The sequence below is a fragment of the Cloeon dipterum genome, chromosome 3 (genome assembly GCF_949628265.1).
Source record: "Cloeon dipterum chromosome 3, ieCloDipt1.1, whole genome shotgun sequence".
NCBI lineage: Eukaryota > Metazoa > Arthropoda > Insecta > Ephemeroptera > Baetidae > Cloeon > Cloeon dipterum.
Genome location: NC_088788.1, coordinates 10609730 through 10626685, shown reverse-complemented (window position 1 = coordinate 10626685; position 16956 = coordinate 10609730). Strand labels below are relative to the sequence as shown.

The 16956-nt window shown below is 39.3% G+C and overlaps 4 protein-coding genes across 6 annotated transcripts; 1 reads left to right on the top strand and 3 right to left on the bottom strand.

Moving 5' to 3' along the window:
* Nucleotides 1-340: 340 nt before the first annotated feature.
* On the bottom strand, nucleotides 341-8056 carry LOC135938293 (cytochrome P450 4C1-like). The gene is made up of 13 exons (XM_065481893.1): nucleotides 7978-8056; nucleotides 6582-6730; nucleotides 6413-6519; nucleotides 6197-6287; nucleotides 5673-5867; nucleotides 5188-5263; nucleotides 3811-3937; nucleotides 1970-2057; nucleotides 1791-1915; nucleotides 1589-1657; nucleotides 1380-1530; nucleotides 967-1146; nucleotides 341-883 (listed from the first exon to the last, which is right to left on the bottom strand). The coding sequence occupies exons 2-13, from the start codon at nucleotides 6718-6720 to the stop codon at nucleotides 669-671; spliced, it is 1563 nt and encodes a 520-aa protein (XP_065337965.1). The 5' UTR covers nucleotides 6721-6730; nucleotides 7978-8056; the 3' UTR covers nucleotides 341-668.
* Nucleotides 8057-8816: 760 nt separating this feature from the next.
* Nucleotides 8817-13016, bottom strand: LOC135938294 (copper homeostasis protein cutC homolog). Of its 2 annotated transcripts, none has more exons than XM_065481896.1 (3): nucleotides 12935-13016; nucleotides 10017-10473; nucleotides 8817-9332 (listed from the first exon to the last, which is right to left on the bottom strand). In XM_065481896.1, exons 2-3 carry the CDS (start codon nucleotides 10458-10460, stop codon nucleotides 9036-9038), a joined length of 741 nt encoding a protein of 246 aa, XP_065337968.1. In that variant the 5' UTR covers nucleotides 10461-10473; nucleotides 12935-13016; the 3' UTR covers nucleotides 8817-9035. The 2 variants fall into 2 exon arrangements, with proteins under 2 accessions (XP_065337968.1, XP_065337966.1); XM_065481894.1 differs by having other exon boundaries at nucleotides 12816-12955.
* A 73-nt stretch (nucleotides 13017-13089) lies between these two features.
* Nucleotides 13090-14391, top strand: LOC135938295 (stress-associated endoplasmic reticulum protein 2). The gene is made up of 3 exons (XM_065481897.1): nucleotides 13090-13287; nucleotides 13733-13805; nucleotides 13874-14391. The coding sequence occupies exons 1-3, from the start codon at nucleotides 13204-13206 to the stop codon at nucleotides 13909-13911; spliced, it is 195 nt and encodes a 64-aa protein (XP_065337969.1). The 5' UTR covers nucleotides 13090-13203; the 3' UTR covers nucleotides 13912-14391.
* On the bottom strand, nucleotides 14377-16912 carry nst (phosphoglucomutase 3-like protein nst). Of its 2 annotated transcripts, none has more exons than XM_065481892.1 (2): nucleotides 16812-16912; nucleotides 14377-16734 (listed from the first exon to the last, which is right to left on the bottom strand). In XM_065481892.1, exon 2 carries the CDS (start codon nucleotides 16613-16615, stop codon nucleotides 15113-15115), a length of 1503 nt encoding a protein of 500 aa, XP_065337964.1. In that variant the 5' UTR covers nucleotides 16616-16734; nucleotides 16812-16912; the 3' UTR covers nucleotides 14377-15112. The 2 variants fall into 2 exon arrangements, with proteins under 2 accessions (XP_065337964.1, XP_065337963.1); XM_065481891.1 differs by having other exon boundaries at nucleotides 16861-16909.
* Between the last annotated feature and the right edge of the window lie 44 nt (nucleotides 16913-16956).

The window sequence follows — 16956 nt, the reverse complement described above, 5'->3', positions numbered from 1 at the left end:
CTCTGATGGCAGTTCCTTGGAGGAACGGTTTGCACGCCGAGCGGCGGATTCATAAATTCCGTGGTCTCGGGGGCTCCATGCACGTCAATCAAACTTATTTATTTATAAATCAAAAGCAGAAAGCCAGATGAACGCAGACATAAATAAACCCTCAGAGGCAAACGCGTGAGTTATTTTGCTGATTTGACGGCCGCGTTTGAAGCCCTGAAAAAACTTCCAAAATGGTAAGAGATGCGAAAAGCAACGATTTGCCTTTAAATGTGTCTTTCAACAATTCAAAATGATGCTATTATTCGATGTTACAAACAATAAAGGTTTGCAGGAAAGAAATACACAAATCTAGAGTTCTTGTTTTATTTTTAACAAAGAATGGTAACAATTAAACATAGCATCAACATGCAGAGTTTAGCTTCAGTATATTTAGATTTTGCCGAAAGTTTAAAAAAATGAAACTGAATTTAAATTTCTATCCCCGCAATACAAATTTTTACAACGCAGAGGGAAATCACCGTTTCAAAAGCAAATTTCCTCTAATATTATGGATGGGAACCTGAGCGAATTTTAATTTAGACTACATTTAATTAAAGGATCTGTAAAATTAGTATTTTTCCTCAATCATGCAGTATCAAAGATCAAAGAAAATTATCTTATACCCATGTACAGAAAATTCACAGATGAGTTACGCAATGCTCTTCATTCTCGCCTTTCTCGAATCCAGCTAACTTTTCACGAGGCGTAAACCGCAGATGAATCCCGTGCTTGGGTCTCAAAACCAGATCTGGCGCGCACTTCGAGTGCTTTTCTGGGTCCACTGATTCAAATCGGAAACGCCTTATCAAAGTTGCGAGCACAATTTTCATCTCGAGCACAGCAAACTTTTGGCCTGCAAAGTTGGTGGTTAATAATTACCAAGTGATCCGGAGCAAAATAATCTAATTAAATACACTACATGTGCCAGAAACGTACCGACGCAGTTCCTTGGCCCGCCGCTGAACGGGATGTAGGAAAACGGATGTCTTCCCTCCATGTTTTCTGGCAGAAATCGGTCAGGTTCGAATTTTTCCGGGTTTGGAAACACTGCTGGGTTTTGTTGTACGTCGTAAATGTGAATGTTGACTTTTGTCCCGCTTGGATACACTACGTCATCTACAAAATTAACCGTGCGTAAAAATATAAATATTTTAGATCGTGCGCGATATATTAAAAATAAAATTAAATATTTTTGCGGTGAAAGTCACGAATTTTTATATTTAATTAATGAGGATTTTGAAACTCCAGAATTTTCCCATATGAAAAGCTACATTTGAATCAAAGTTAGAAGCTTTCGTCCAAATTCAATCTAAATCTTAACCTTTTTAAAGTGCTTAAACGTATATTACCTAGCTGTAAAGGCTGCTCCAACAGTCTGAAGATCATGTACGCTGGCGGTCTCAAACGGAGAGTCTCTTTTATGACTCTATCCAGCAGTTTAAACGAGTTTAGATTTTCATTGCTCAAGTCTGATCCTTCGATCTCATTGAACACCTCCTCCTACAAGTTGTAATATCAAGAGCTGTTAACGTCAACGCCATCTCTCCAGCAGGATTACCTGTATTTTTAAATTGCAGCCCAGGTAGAAAAGCGCCCAGCTAATGGAATTGGACGTTGTGTCGTGTCCCTGTAAAAGAGCGCCGCAGCCAGTGAGAATGTCAAGAGAAAAGCAGATCGGAAATGTGGCGAAAGATGTGTAGCGATCAGGCTCGAGATTAAATTGGCACTTTAATTCAATTTGCGGCTCGAGACCTTCTTACCCCGAACATAAAAGTGTCAACTTCCTCGCAGATCTCTTGATCTGAAAGTTTGCAGTCCCATTCGTTCAGCTTGAGCAAAAGATCGAGAAAAACTAGCCGATTTCTCACACTAATCCGCTCGGGATCTTAAAAGGAAGAAGTGTGTGTATAACAGACTTTCCATCTCGGACAGATAATACCTTCGTATCCATTAGAAGTGGGCACGGAAGGCACGACCTTAATTTCCAGCTCGCCTTGCTCCCTTTCCAGCCGCTTTTCGTCAATAACCTGTATACATTAAAGTTTTCAAATAAATTTGTTGTTTTAAAAGTACAGTGGCTAAAATTAAAAATTTTAAAACCATTATCGAATAGCCTATTTTACAGCGGGGGCTAGATTCGTGCGACGCGCAGATATGGCGTCCGGTAGAGTATGGCGCGAAAAAACGGTCACGTGAAAATGCGCGAAAAGAAGCAAATTTTGGTCAATATTGTGACATAATTTGCATTACTTTACTAATTGTGTCTTTTGGATCGTAAAAACAAACTCTTGACACTCGTACGGCAATCCAAAGAGAGCTTTTTGCTTCCCATATTCAGACGACATCTTAGATCTGCGCAGTCGGAACCAATTTTATAGCACATCTGGCCCCCGCTGCTATTTTGAAAAACAAAAAACTAGTTTTCAAATCTGCACACCCATCTATTTACAATTTTATAAATTTGAATTCAATTTCAGATTCAAACCTGCTACTGGGCAATTTTGACTTAAAAATACTTCTTTTGTTGTACTTAAAACCAAAATTGTGTTTTTAATGCACAGAATCAGGATTGAATCTGAAATTAATTCCCAAAAGTTGTATAAAAACGGTTTGCAGCTTTGAATACAAAGAGAAATTATTTGGGCAAATAGAAGTGTTATTGGAAGCGTGGAAATTAAATGTCAAAAGAAGAACACAACATATAGTGGCTACCGGCAGAAAGTCGAAACGAAGCATTCTTCCAGGGCATACACACGGGCAAGAGGACACCGAATGAATGTACACCGGACACTACTGACTTGACAGACGAAAAGGAACGCGAAGCCGGTGTATGAGTATAATGTGTATGCGTAGCTCTGGGAAAATGATGCGTAATGAGAGTTTGTGCACGGGTTTAGGTGTGGAGAAGGCAAGGAGAGAGAGAAAAAGGGCCAGCGGGAGGCCTCAAGACGGGCTTTTTGGTGGCGAAGTGCGGGACAAAGAGTGTGTGTGCTATGCGTGTTGTGTGGGGAGCACCCCGAAGAGCCAGACTTGGACTAATGTGGGACAATTTGGCCGTCTCTCTTTCTCTCTCTCTTCCAGCGCAGACGGATTGAGGGATCTTTTTGGTCTACTTAATGTACCGCTTTGACAATGCTGAAGACACATTTAAAGGTTAGTTTTTATTAAGCCGGATGTTTAAGTGGTTTTGCCGCCGCCGTCCCATCAATCATGCACGAGTTGATAGTTTCTGAAATGACCAAGGATAGGGTTGAGAGCATAATACTGGCCATTTGGGCCTAAGTGAGAGCTGCAGGAGGCAGAAGGACACCGCGCAGAGGCACCTAGAGGCGAGCAGGATCGATCAAGGTTCAGTATTCATTACCATTAGAATTAATTTATAAACCCACTAAGACCATTCAAAAATATCCAAAGATTGTTAATGCAACTGTGTGAGTTTGTACTGATTTTTCTTAAGAGCAAGAAATATAATGTGTAAAACAAAAATACAATTTGTAACAAGAAACTGGCGTGACGCCGAAATTGTTTGCTTAAAAAAGTGATAAATAGTGCTTTACAAAACTTTCGTAAATAATATGAATATTTACTTTCCTTTAAAAATATTTACCGCAATTTAAATGAAAAAAGAAACTGTTTTTAAAACAAAATACAAAAATTAAACTATTTTACCACAAAAGTACACCGAAAGCACAGCTCTAAAAATTGCATTCATGGTATGTAATAATATTTTTCTTTTGAGAACTCAACAATTAAAGTAGATTTTGTAAAATGAGCACGTACATTTCTGGTGAATCTGTGCAAAGTGCGGAGACATTTGGCGAATTCCCTTCCAGTCGGTGAGACGCGGAAAATCCAGTGAGGGTGGAGCCAAGGCCGCATGGCGCGATAGACAATGAGGTCCATTATCCTGCATAAGGATTTGCAAAATGAATGCAAAACACACCACACTATAGTGCTGCTGACTGAGGGAGAAGCGCGTTAGACGCGACAGCGACACGATGAGAAGAATCAGCCGCGTTGGCAGAGCTCAGGAACTGCTCTAATGTGCAATTGAATATATGTCAGCTCCACTTGCTTAGCTAGCAGCTAAACGAAGGCCTGAGCGATGCAATAATGAACTTCTCTCCATTCTGCCATAGATGCGCGCCGGCAAATATGCACACACGTTCATGAATGTTAGGCAAACTTCTTCCCTCTAACGAGACAGCTCGCATATCGTAACGCGTAATGTGGGCGCATTATTTTGCTATATCAAGCTTGTTTACGACGAGAACACGCTCTCAAAGTTACAACAATAAAGAATACATTCTCTAGTGGAGGAAAATTGTTGACGAAGAGGAGTCCAAATTTACTTTAGAAAGGGCTTGTCTGTTTTCTCTTGTGGACTCTTTAAATATGCAACCTGCGTAGCAGTGGTGTAATCGTGTTGCCTATCTTATTGTAAGCTTCAACCGAAAGGTGTTCTAATATACAACGTGTTTATGAAACGATCAGAGAGCTTGAACCACAGCAGGCAAGGAAATATGCAAAACTTTACATAACGTTTTCCAACTAGGTTTAATTTCAATGATTTTGGATCCCTTGCTGCTGTGAATAATACTTTAATTAAGCTTAAAACTTTTCCGCATTATTTTTACCAGGTTATTCTGGATTTTAGTTATTTTATTATACTCTGAACATGCGTACTTGCAAGGGGAGCGCACCATTTAATAAAAAATATAGTACTTTTTAGTATCATTTGATAGTGTTTGATAAAAGATGGCAATTGGCAAAAGGAATAGCTCTAGTTTTAACCAAATCCAAGCCTTGGAAATTTAAAAATCAAAATTTACGAAATTCAAACTGCCATAATTTCTTAAATAAAAGTGGTTGGATTTCAATGAACTTTCCATTTTTGGAATCAGCTGTAACTCTCATTTCTTATGGAAAACCCCGTGATTTTCCCAAACTTTTCAGAACTCTGGAAATATCGCATGCTGAAATTAAGCGGCTTGTAAAAGATTTATAAATTTTTTCCTTAAATCAAGCTTCAATATTTTGGCTATTTGCGAGATGCATATCTTGCTGGTAAAAGCGAATCCATTTTAAACCGGGTTTGAGAAAGGACAAATTTTCCAAGATCAAATAAAATTCGACGTTGCTAAAATAATTACATACCTATGAATACTAGATACGTATTCAGTATTTTTTGAATCTTTGTGTTGCGCTCGAATTGATCTCCCCATTGCAGTTTCTGGAATGAAAGAACGGGCGCATGAAATAAAACGGGGCTTAAAAAGAATGGAATATGATTTGCTACAACGCAACGCCAAATTATAGTTTGGAGCGATATCATACGCATTAACATTTTTTATCAAGCGAAATGAAAAAGAAACTCGCTTTGAAATTCAGCATCGTGTTTAAAAACGATATAGCGAAATGCAAAAAATTATCTCTTCATCGCTCATCGCAACGGCACAAAACAGAATTAATGAAGTGCAAAAACACGGGAGCGTGGTGTTCGATTCCTTTTACGGCAACCATTCGACTGGCAGAAATTTGGCAAAAAGTCTGCCAGCGGCGGTAGAGCGGGGGTTGGGGGAGGGGGTAATTCGAATCTAATTGCCGGGCGGGTGCGTGTCGATAATTTTCACACACGTTACCGCAGATGATGTCGAGAGCGCAGAGAGTCACCAATGGGACGACATCGATCGGCTCATTCGGCGACTGACACAGCAGCAGCTGCAATTTTTGTGCCAGCACGGCCGCGTTATCACTGATCGTTGGCACAAACTGCTCCAGCACTTTGAGATGAAAGGTGGGCGCGAGCAGTTTGCGCCGCTCCTGCCATTTCGCCCCTGTGAAAACCAATATTATACATGCACGAGCGCAAGGCGGAGGCGGAGGCGGGCGGGTGCTCTCTTAATCTTCATTTTAATATTCCCGTGGAGAGAGAGCAAGCAGAGAGAGAGATATGAAAAGTGCGCCGATCAACAGGTGTCACCCTTCTCGCTGTATGTGTGTGTGTGTGGCTTCAAATACAAACAATCCTTCGGCCTCTGTGACAAGGAGAGAAGCTCGTGTTGTTTCCCGGCACACTGCACTTTTTTAGCGCCGAACTGTAATGGCTTTTCGCGTGCACCTTTCTCGCTTTTCTCTCTCTCTCTCCCCCTTTTCTTTCACTCACCGTTGCTTGTGAAGAGACCGGTGCCGAGCCAGCTCTCGACGAAGCGGTAATCTCGACTTTTCTGTGTGTTTTTGCTGCTCGCTAACACTTTCTGTAGGGAACAAACTTTTAATTGACTGTTTTTTTACCGCGGCCATAAAGTGGTAAATTAGTTTTGTAAATAATGTGATATAAAAAAGTCGAGAGCTCTCTCTCTCTCTCGATTTTTGCCCTTGCCTCGACGTGCTCGGGCAGCAGGGGGTGAATAACTGGGGTGTTGAGCTGCCAGGTGCGGTAAAGCGGCCAAAAGTCACGAGCGAAAGAGTTGAATTTCTCAAACATTTCTAAAATCAAAGATATATTATATACATACAGCTTTTTCACTATTCGTAAATGGAAAGTTTACCTTCTGGTGTTCCGACAAAAGTAAGCAAGTTTCCTACAAATGGCAGGGTGGGTGGACCAGGCAGTTTGTCGACTGGATGCCTGCGTAGCTTTGAGATGCATAGTGCAATCAGGGCTAATATGGTGATTATAATTAGCATAGCTTGGCGTCTGTTGAAAAAACAAAATAATATGATGTGTTTAGTATGGATGAATGAAATGTAAGGCTAACAGGAAGCAAAAATAATTGTCTAGCAGTGAAATCGATTATTTTTTTATGGATATTCTGAAGCTCATTTTTATTTCATAAAAAAGAGGAAATGAAAAATTAATCTACTCTAAATTGACCGAGGAATCTCTTAGGATTCAACGTTTTAGTGTTCGATGAAATCATTGAATTCGTATAATAGCCTTTAATTCCTGATCTGAACCACGTACATTAGCGATTTATAGAGAACTTTAAGACATATAGTGATCCAAATTTTCAAAATTGTTTTAAACATACGTGTTTGTGCATTTATTTTTAAATTTGGTTTGTAAAAGAGTAGTTCAAAAGCTCTCTATGTTGCAGACAGTTTTCAATGAGATAAATCGATTAGCGAAAAAATAACCATTTCTTAAAAGGGTTTGTTCCGGGTTTTTTAGTGACTATAACCATAAAGCAAAAAACCAAACATATTCTGAGAGGTGATAAAATTTTCTTATTTTTTCACATTGCTAAAATATTTTTCCATTATATTTTATTTCCAAAAACATTAGTTAATCGAAAATTCAAAAATTATTTCGCAAGTCCACGGTATACTATACACCTCTAAAAGACGGAACCCTCACGCCACAGTGTTAGTCCCGGGAAATTTTTTACTACTGATCATTGAAACTACAATTAACTGCACCCATTGCTGATAATCAGTCCTTTAAATTTAGATCTACTTTTTCTTTTGTACAGAATGATAACGAGGTTAGATTCATAATCTACAGAGACTCTAGAAAAATATTTTTAAATAAATTGCATATGCTTCATGCTTTATTTTGCTCGAGAAAAAAACTTAAAAATTTGAATACATAGCTGATTGTCAAAATTTATGTTTTTTGCCAAAATAGATTTCAACAAAGCCATTTTTGCTCTAACTGACAAACAATAAATATTAAAAATAAATTTATGTCATACATAGTTTATTGCAAGAGTTAAAATAATTAAAATAATAAACTGTTTTGATGTTAAACAATAATAAATTTTATGGAAGACAATGTTTGATTATTTAAATAAGCGTAAATGATACATATTCATTGCAAATTAGCAGTAATGTTGATTTGCGGCAAATGTGAGACGAACACTAATGTTTCGCAATCTAGCCCGACAGCGCATATATAACCTGTGTGGTCAATGCACTGCGCACATGTGCAATTCAAATATTTACTCTGTCGGTGCAGCAGGAGCAGCGGCGGCAACCTTCTCTATGCAACAACTGCAGTCTCCGCACTCGGTCACTACACTGACTCACTCTGGACCACTGCACAGTCAGCTTTCTACGAACCATGCTTGCGATCGGGACAATAATTTTAATTTCCCACCACAGGTTTACACGCCATCGGAGGATGAAAGTAACGTCTATAAAGCAATAAACACAAATTTTTTGCTCCACCGATATTCTAGTCATGCGTTAGTTCTAGACAGTTTCATTTTTCTCAAGCCGGCCGTGCCTATACTTCCGAATTGTATATATTATATTGTTTTATTATTATTAGAGCGCTCGCAGATATTTCTTACCACATTGGGATACACAAGATCTTGAGGTTAGAAAGTGAGGAACCGCTCTATCAATTCAGCTGTGTTTGACAATAAAAAATGAGTAGTCATGCTCCTTGAAAATCGTTAGAGAATAATATTTCCATTTAACAATAAGAATGTTATAATAGCTGCGGTTGATTTCGTAACTTTTACTCCTGACCACTAACGGATAACAGAAGAAAATGTTTGATTACTTTCTTCCAAATAATCAGATGCCTTTCAAATGATTCGTGTCAAGAGAATAGTGTCTGTAAAAGCGGTTGCTGAATTTGTAATTTAGCATTTGTATTATTTACCAATCGTTTTAGCGTGACGCTTTAAAAGGCTTTCAGCTTAGAATTACTATATATGTGCTAATAGATTTTCGAGATATTCCACTATTTACACCGTTCAGCTGAAAGTGATGTTAGTTACGATTTCATTTTCGAGAAATTACTTTTAATGAATTTTTTATGTTAAAGAAAAGCGTTTTCTCATTACATAAATACTTCATTTTATTGGCTATTTACAGTATCAGTTCTTTTGCCCCGTTTACAGGAGGAAAATAACTTTGGTACAAAATTCATGCGGAAAAACTTATCACGAAATCCAACAAAAATAATTGAACATCAAAAGCGATAACAAAGATAGAATAAATGTATATATATAAATATATTCGGCAATCAGAGCAGTCTCATTTTTCTCTAATCAAAAAGTATTTTTCCTTTTTGGAAACTTAAAAATCTGTACCAGCTGTTCGACCATGCCGACGTCGGTTGTTTTAACATTGATATCCTGCGTGCCCATACCGCAACTTGGATTGTGGTGGACCTGCACAAGCTGGCTGCGTCTTGCCGACGCGTGAAATTCTACCGAACCTGTTTTCTCCAGGATGAACTGAAGATTTTGCGAGTCTATGCCACACCCCGGCATTATAATGATGCGACCTTCCGCCTGGTTGATTAGCTTTTGCAGACAATCGACTCCTTCTTTTGCAGTTGCAGCCTGAATAAAAATACAAACAAAAATATGAGATGATTTTTTTAAATATTTGTCATGATAGGAAAGTTGTTTATTTTAGTTTAATTTATTTGGCTGTGATAATTATAGGGAATTTCTAAGAAATTGCAGACCTGTTATATTTATACTGCTTTAATGTAACTAAATATTCAGATACAAGAAACTTTAATAATGCTTTTAAGATTTTTCTTCATCATTTTTGGCCTCATGGCTTGATGATAAAATTAAAGTAATACTAGAAATTTGTCGTCAACTGTTGTGTTTGTCATTATTTGTAATGGCTTCATTTTATTAAAGACAGGCATGCGAGAAAAGTTACTCAATTCTAGTGAGATAGGTAAATGACCGTAATTATTTCAACTTGACCATAATTTATAGAGCATGTAGTAAATCACTGTTAAATTTCACAGTGTAATAATTATTACTTCAATGAATAAGTCAGGATTAGTTTTAAGAAATATTAGAAAGTAACAAAATCTCTGGATATATTTCCATGTTTCCAAATAATTAATACTATAATCATAGCTAATTCATTTAATCAAAGCCATAAATTTCAAAATGATCGGTTTTATTAAAAAAGAGAAACTGATTGTGAGGCAAAAGCACTTTATATAGATAAAACTCTATATCGAATGTTTCGAAATAAATAAATAAAAATACTTTACGAACCTGCCCACTGGTCAAAATCCTGTGAAACTTGAGTTTGATGACGTCCTCCAAAGCAACAAGCGGGTCCTTGGCCCAGTCGAAGGCCCTGTGGAAGGTGATGGGCGTGCCTGCAGGCAGCACGCTGATCACTTTGCTGCAGGCGTCCTCGTCGACAGCGCCGTCGGTGGTGAGGGCGCCGAAGACGACGCCGTCGGCGCCGGCCTGCATGAGGGCGTCGGCGTCGATTTGAATGCTCCTGACCTCCTCAGGGCTGTAGGTGAAGTTGCCAGCGCGAGGACGCAGCATCACGAAAACCGGGATTGAGACCATTTCCTTGACGACCTTTAGGAGGCCCACCGACGGCGTGAGGCCACCCTCCGACAGGGCGCTGCACAATTCGAGGCGGGCGGCGCCGCCCTGAGCGGCCGCCACTGCTGATGCCACACTCTCGACGCAGACTTCCATGATGTTGTCTTGACTGAAACCAATATTAAAATAATTACAACGGTCGCTGAGTTAACGCGTCAACAAAATTGTAATATTAGGGAAAAATTTATTTGTTTTAAACGTTTTAAAGTTGTTCTGTAAACCAAACAGGCACTATTGAATGGAAATTGTCATAAATACTTGCTAATTATTATTTTGTTTCAGAATGATTTCAATATCTCTACTTTAAAAGTTAAAGAAGGAGGAGAAGAGTGTGTCCCATTCAACATTGGTTAAGGTAAGGGGTATTCAAGAAATTTAGATATATTTATGGTTCTTGTATTTCCTCTTGACTCTCGTGGGGGAAATGTGCAAAGTTTAAAAATAATTGGAAAATAAGAAAAAATAGCAGTCAGATATTTTAGGTTATTCTTTTCAGGAAATAATTTGAATGCATGAAATTAAAATTCAAAAACGGATTTCTTGTTTTAAATTTTTTTTCGGGAAATTCACATCTTAATGGGGAAAGTATGAACTACTGCACAATCATATTTATAATCGTGCACTAGTTGCCATGACCTCAGGGCGCAACGCAGCTACTGTTAAATAATTATATATTTAAAGGGAAATTTTAAACGAGTTGCAACTCCATGTTAACCTTAAAAATTCACATACAGAGATCGCACGTGAGATCGCTCACCTCGCTAATAAATCGAGAGATGGATTGAAAAGCTGCGCTTTCAATTGAACCCGCCGCAATGATAAACGTTTTTCTGATATGGTTACTTTTTGTGTATATTTGACTTCCAAAAATAGCAAATATCAGCAATGAAATGATTCATTCATACAGTTCTAAAGAATCAATCTGAATAAACCATTTAAAATAAAGAAGAATAAATATAGCGGCCGTAATTTGATATTATAAATTAAGACTTTCTATTGGCAAGGCATTCTCAATTCTCAAGTAACACACACTAATATAAGAAATAATTTTAAAAAAATACATTTGACGAGCATTACAATGAACTGAAAAAATAATCGTGCGTGTTGTTTCAGAATCAAATTTATTTTGATATTGATATTTCACTGATAAAAATGAAAATATGTTGGAATGCATTGGATAAATTTATATTTTCATGGAAATATCGTAATATATAATGCAACATCATGCAATTGCACATACCAGTGCAAGATTTCAATCAAAACGTAAAAGTTCTATTCTCTGGCTCTTACAATTAGGTGGATAATATATGCAAACCTTAAAATTTCCATAAATTCAAATGGACTTTAGCTCCGCAATTTCTCGGTGCTCCCATGCAGTAACCTTTTCAACGAGACTAAAGCTTACAGCTAAGTCTCATCGCGTTTCGAGTGTGAAGCAGTTATTTGACGCCCAACGCAAAATAAATGTATTACTTAGATAATGCACCTAAACTCAGTAAAAAAAGAAAGCAGTTTCAAACCATTGATTTTAATATATCGAAATTGTTACGGGCCGGTGACACTCTGATAAGAAAAGTAAAAAATTGAGCACAAAATAGCATGCATATCGCACTAATTTGCTAATTTCAAAAATTTATTGATTTGTGTTGGGTAAGTTTAAGAGGAGGTTACTTTTTATGTCAAGCTCAATTAAATTTATATAAAATTTTACCAGATGAATCGATCCATAATGCCTTTCATTCCACATAATTTGACTTTAAATTGAAAATAAAGCTAGTTAAAGTAGCTATCATTTGTTAATTAACGGATGCAGATGAATTTAAAGTTAAACCTTCTGTGAGCCCAAACAGAAGGTTTGGCTTGTTTATTTAAAGTATAGTATTTTTTAATACGTAAGAGAACGTGTTTTGAATTGATTTCCCAACTTAACCTGTTCGCGCTAGAGTTTTAAGAAATTTTGCCTTGACCGGTCAATTTTTTTTTCAAATTTAACGTGTCTTTTAATATTTTAGTTTTTAGTATAATCTAAAAATTTACTTCATCTCCTGGTCCCTGGTACAGAAAAAAAAATAAAAATGTTTATGTCTCCGCCCAATATATAAGAAATTTTTCAGCGTTTCAGAATTTGAATATTTAAAAGGTAAATGGGAATTCTCGAAAAGATTCGAAAAATTGCTATGAACCTATTTAAAAATTTGAGACATTTTAGAAAACAATATTTTTTAATAAACTATGTACTTGTCTGATGGTCTTCTTAAAATTACCATTGAATAAAAATAATTTTCTGCTGTACCGTGTGTGTGACCTATAAAATCGCTATGATGTATTTTTGTCTCTAAATTAAAAAAAAAACTACACTCTCCCAAAGATTGCTAGGATCAGCGTGATTTTTTGTGGAAAATTTGGAGATGGACTTTTAAAGTGCTTCAGTTTAAAGAGTTAAAAACTTACAAAACCTTCCGATCTCCCCCATCTCCTGTAAAAAATACGTCTTTTCAATTTTAGTATGTATAATTACATACTTAATCGCGGGGACGCTATGTAAATGAATAAAAATTATTTTAAATTACACAAAAAAGGAAGAATAATCCGGACGGAACAGGTGTGTAACTGTGAATCATACGGTGCACCGGTGAAGCCCTCAGCTTTTGTTTGGGCCTGTGTTTGCAGCGTCAACCGGCAGAGCGCGCACCAGTCCAGTAAGCTTGTTGGCATTGTTGTTACCACTTTCTGTCTCTGTCTTTCAAGCCGACGTGGCCGCTCGCTCGGAAGCACGTAGGACGTCGCCGCATCACAATTTTCCTGCTTTTTCCCGATCCGGTACCTTTCACCTGACGAAATGGCCCCAAAACAGAGAATGAGAATCGCCAACGAGAAGGCCAGCAAGAACGTGACTCTGCGAGGAAACGTTCCAAAGACAACCGTGAGTTGAAAATCAACATTTCGCCAGCCGCTTCACCCTTTCGCCTTTGTGGTCGTGTACCTGAAGTTTTTACCGTTGTTTCATTTCCTTGTACTAGATTTTGATGAAATCTGCCGTTTTAGCAAGTACGTAATGAGTGAAAGCTCAATTTTGTGTCGAAAAAATGCATTCACTGGTCCATATCAGCCCGTATCCATATGCGTGGCTCGTGAATTTCGGCAGACAAAAACCCATTAAGATGACATTGACCCTTGTTCCCTTAAAGTGTTTATTAAACACAGAAAATGTTTTTAATGCATATCGACTTGGAGTGTTTAAACACTGCCGCAGATTATTTGCTGTATGTGCTACGTAGTCACTTTTTCTCAAGGTTCCTTGCCAGCAACCTTCTTGCCCTGCTTCTATGTTGTATAATAATGTTTAAATCCGTTTCTTTCTTTTCCAGAAACAAGAGAATGAGAAATACCCAGTTGGGCCATGGTTGCTTGCCCTATTCGTGTTCGTCGTTTGTGGATCTGGTAAGAATTGACATTCTAAAGAAGGAAAAAACCTTAACATATTTTTTATAATTCTCGCTCCTTTTCAGCTATTTTCCAAATCATCCAGAGCATCAGAATGGCGTAATCGGTGTGGTTTCCTTCTGAAAACATTCAACAATTGGACTTCAACGTGGACGTGACTAAAATGAAGAACAAATTCTGTACCGCCTGCTATGTTGCAACTTCTCTGTCCACACATCTACAAACATTTTTTTAAAAATACAGCACAAACTTCCTAAAAATTTATTCTTAAATCAACTTTTGATCATTCCCACAAGGGTACGCTTTTGTTTCAAGGTTCTGGGGTGTTTTTGTTAGAAAAAATCGTGCACTGTACCCTTTTCCATTTTTGTAATTAACAGTAAACGCCAGCTCGATCACACACAGCTGCTCTGATCCTGCTGTCTGCGCCCAGATTTTATCGCTATTCAGTCCTCATTATTTATATACATTTTTGTTGACAATATCAATTTTATGGTGTTTCTTGATTTGTAACTTGGCTGGAAATTATTGCATGGAGATGGTAAAATGCAATAAAATGTTAGGAAAATTTGCATAAAAATAATACTTTTATTTCTCACCTCCAAATATTATTTTGACAGTTACTAGATACGACTCAATTGTAAATTTTTGACATAGTTAAAAAATTATTAAGGAAACAAATAAGTCTTGCTTTTAAGTGGATCTTTACAGGGCAACAGTGGACCACATTTTGAATTTTTAGCTCTAACAGGCAGGCCATGTAATTTTTTTTAAATTAACTAACAATTCTCTAAACTTCAATATTTAAAAATAAAAAAATTGCCTAATTTCTGGTAAAATGGAATGTTTAGTCAGTGATATTTTGATAGGATAAGATTCTTCTTGTGCTCAATACAAAAGCGAGCAAATTATGAGCATAAGTAAATTTCTAATCATATTTTACAAAACGAAGACAGTTCTTGCAGCTTTTGATTATAAAGCTGATTTTCTCAGAAACTAAAACGGCAATCTCTTGGCTCTTACCTGAATTGTATAGAACATTTTAGACAAAGATAACAATGATTTATACAGTTAAAAGTACAGATCCACCTTAAATTTATCACAAACAGAAGCCTACAGCATAAATCGAACCATTTTTCTGTTTTATTGCAGTTATCTATTTATAACCAAATTTAGATTCGCTGCCCATCTTATGACATGAGATTAGAACTTATAACATATGGGAAAGGAACCAAAGGCCCAATGTTTGTGCGAAAAATAAATAGTGACCAAAATTTAGGTTAAAACATCATTTCCTCGATCTTTTATGGCGCAGGGCCAGTTCCGTTAGCGAGGTCGTGCACCGCTCTGGCCACTTCCTTTGCCAGCTCATCCGCTAGCTCCCTGCTCTCAGCCTCGGCATAGACCCTGACCACGTCCTCGGTCCCTGAGGGCCTGACGAAGGACCTGCCCTTGGGGAAATTGGCAACGATCGCGTCGATGCGGTCCTGCAGTCCTGCGGGTGTCACGCACTTCCTCTCCGCATCGGTCGTGCTCACGACGTTCCTGTCCTTGACCGTGACCTTCAGCTGCCTGCTGGGGAGGTCGGTGTACGCGTTGTCCCAGTCAGCCACGCTCCAACCCTTGCTGTGCAGAATGGTCTCGACGAGCAGAAGGTCGCTCAGGGCGTCCCCGACCGTCTGGTTGATCAGCTCGCCGAAGAGGCTCAGCTTCTTGGCCGCCTCACGCTGCGCCTGCGTCAGTTCAGGGTTTTCCAGGGCCGCCCTGACGAGGTTGGTCGCCTTTTTGCTGAAGATCACCGTGCCGTGGCCGTTGGCCTCGAAGTAGACGCCGACGTCGAATTCCTGGGCCTTGTGGTGCAAATGCTTGACCCCAGTTGGCACACAGGCGACTGGTACCTTCAGGGTTTGCGAGATGTACTCGGTGGAGCTGCCGTTGGCGTAGGCCGTCTGCACCAGACCGAGGTGGATGTCCAAACCTGAGGCCGAGACGAGTTCCATCAGGTGACCGGCGACCAGAGTGGCGATTTTGTCTCCGTCCAGCAGGTGGAACTTGTTGTCGCTGTCCGTGTAAAAGTAAATTATGCGGTCGGCGTCGCCATCAACGGACACTCCCCTGCGGTTGACCGTCAGGGGCACCCCCTCCGGCTTGGCTTGCTGCACCTTGACGAAATCGGCGCCGCAGTTGAAGTTCAGCTGGCCTTCGCCTGTGTTGAAGTGCGTCACGTCGATCCACTCGGTTAGCATTTTGGCGAACTGGGCCATCTTGTCGGCGCCCACCCCGTTGGCCCCATCAAAGTCAAACTCTGGCTTGTAATTTCTGTTTTCCCTTCCAAGTCCTTCCTTTTCCTTCAGTTGCACAAAGGCGCTGCTGATTCTGTTGAAGTAGCCACCTTCTGTAGGCAGACCGAGCTCTCCTGATGCATTCCTGCTGGCCACAACAAAATGCAAAATCGGCGTGGAGACGATTCCAATGTCTCGGACAAGGGCGCCCAGATTCTCAGCGCCCTCGATGGCAGCCTTGGCCAGAAAGTCGCTGCTGGGCCTCGTGTCTTGGCCGACAAACACGAAGGGCTTTTCGTTTGAGCTGTCAAGACCAAAGTCCTCGATGATCTTCTTCAAATAAGAAGCAACGTCGTCTGTATTGGCCAATTCAGTTCCAATTTTCTCCCAGGCTGGCTCCAGCATTTCGCCTTGCGGGTCGCACAGCTTGACTCCGTTGTCCTGGACAGGGTTGTGGGAAGCGGTCACCATCACCCCGATCGCCGCTTTCTTGACAGCTGACCTCAGGGCTGCCAGAAGTCCCATCCGGTACAAAATGTGAGGCAGTTCTTCAGCTTTCTCTCGGAAGCCGGCAGTTCCGTATTGGAATGTTTTGGGAAATTTTGGATACTTTTCATCGCCTTTAGCTGCAGCGTTTTGGACATCTGCGGAGGTAAACATTTTAAAGTAGCCGGTACTAGCAAAATGCCGACGGGTCAAGTAAGGAAATAACAGGAAATACTGTAACGTGTTTGTTTTAGGTGAAAGGAGTTTAGTCAGCCTAATCTCACAGCGAAGCAGTGACACGTTTAAAAGGCGGAGCATGCAAGCAGGCAATCAGGCCAGGCACAGGCATCCCAAATAATTTAAAATCCAGCGCTTTAATG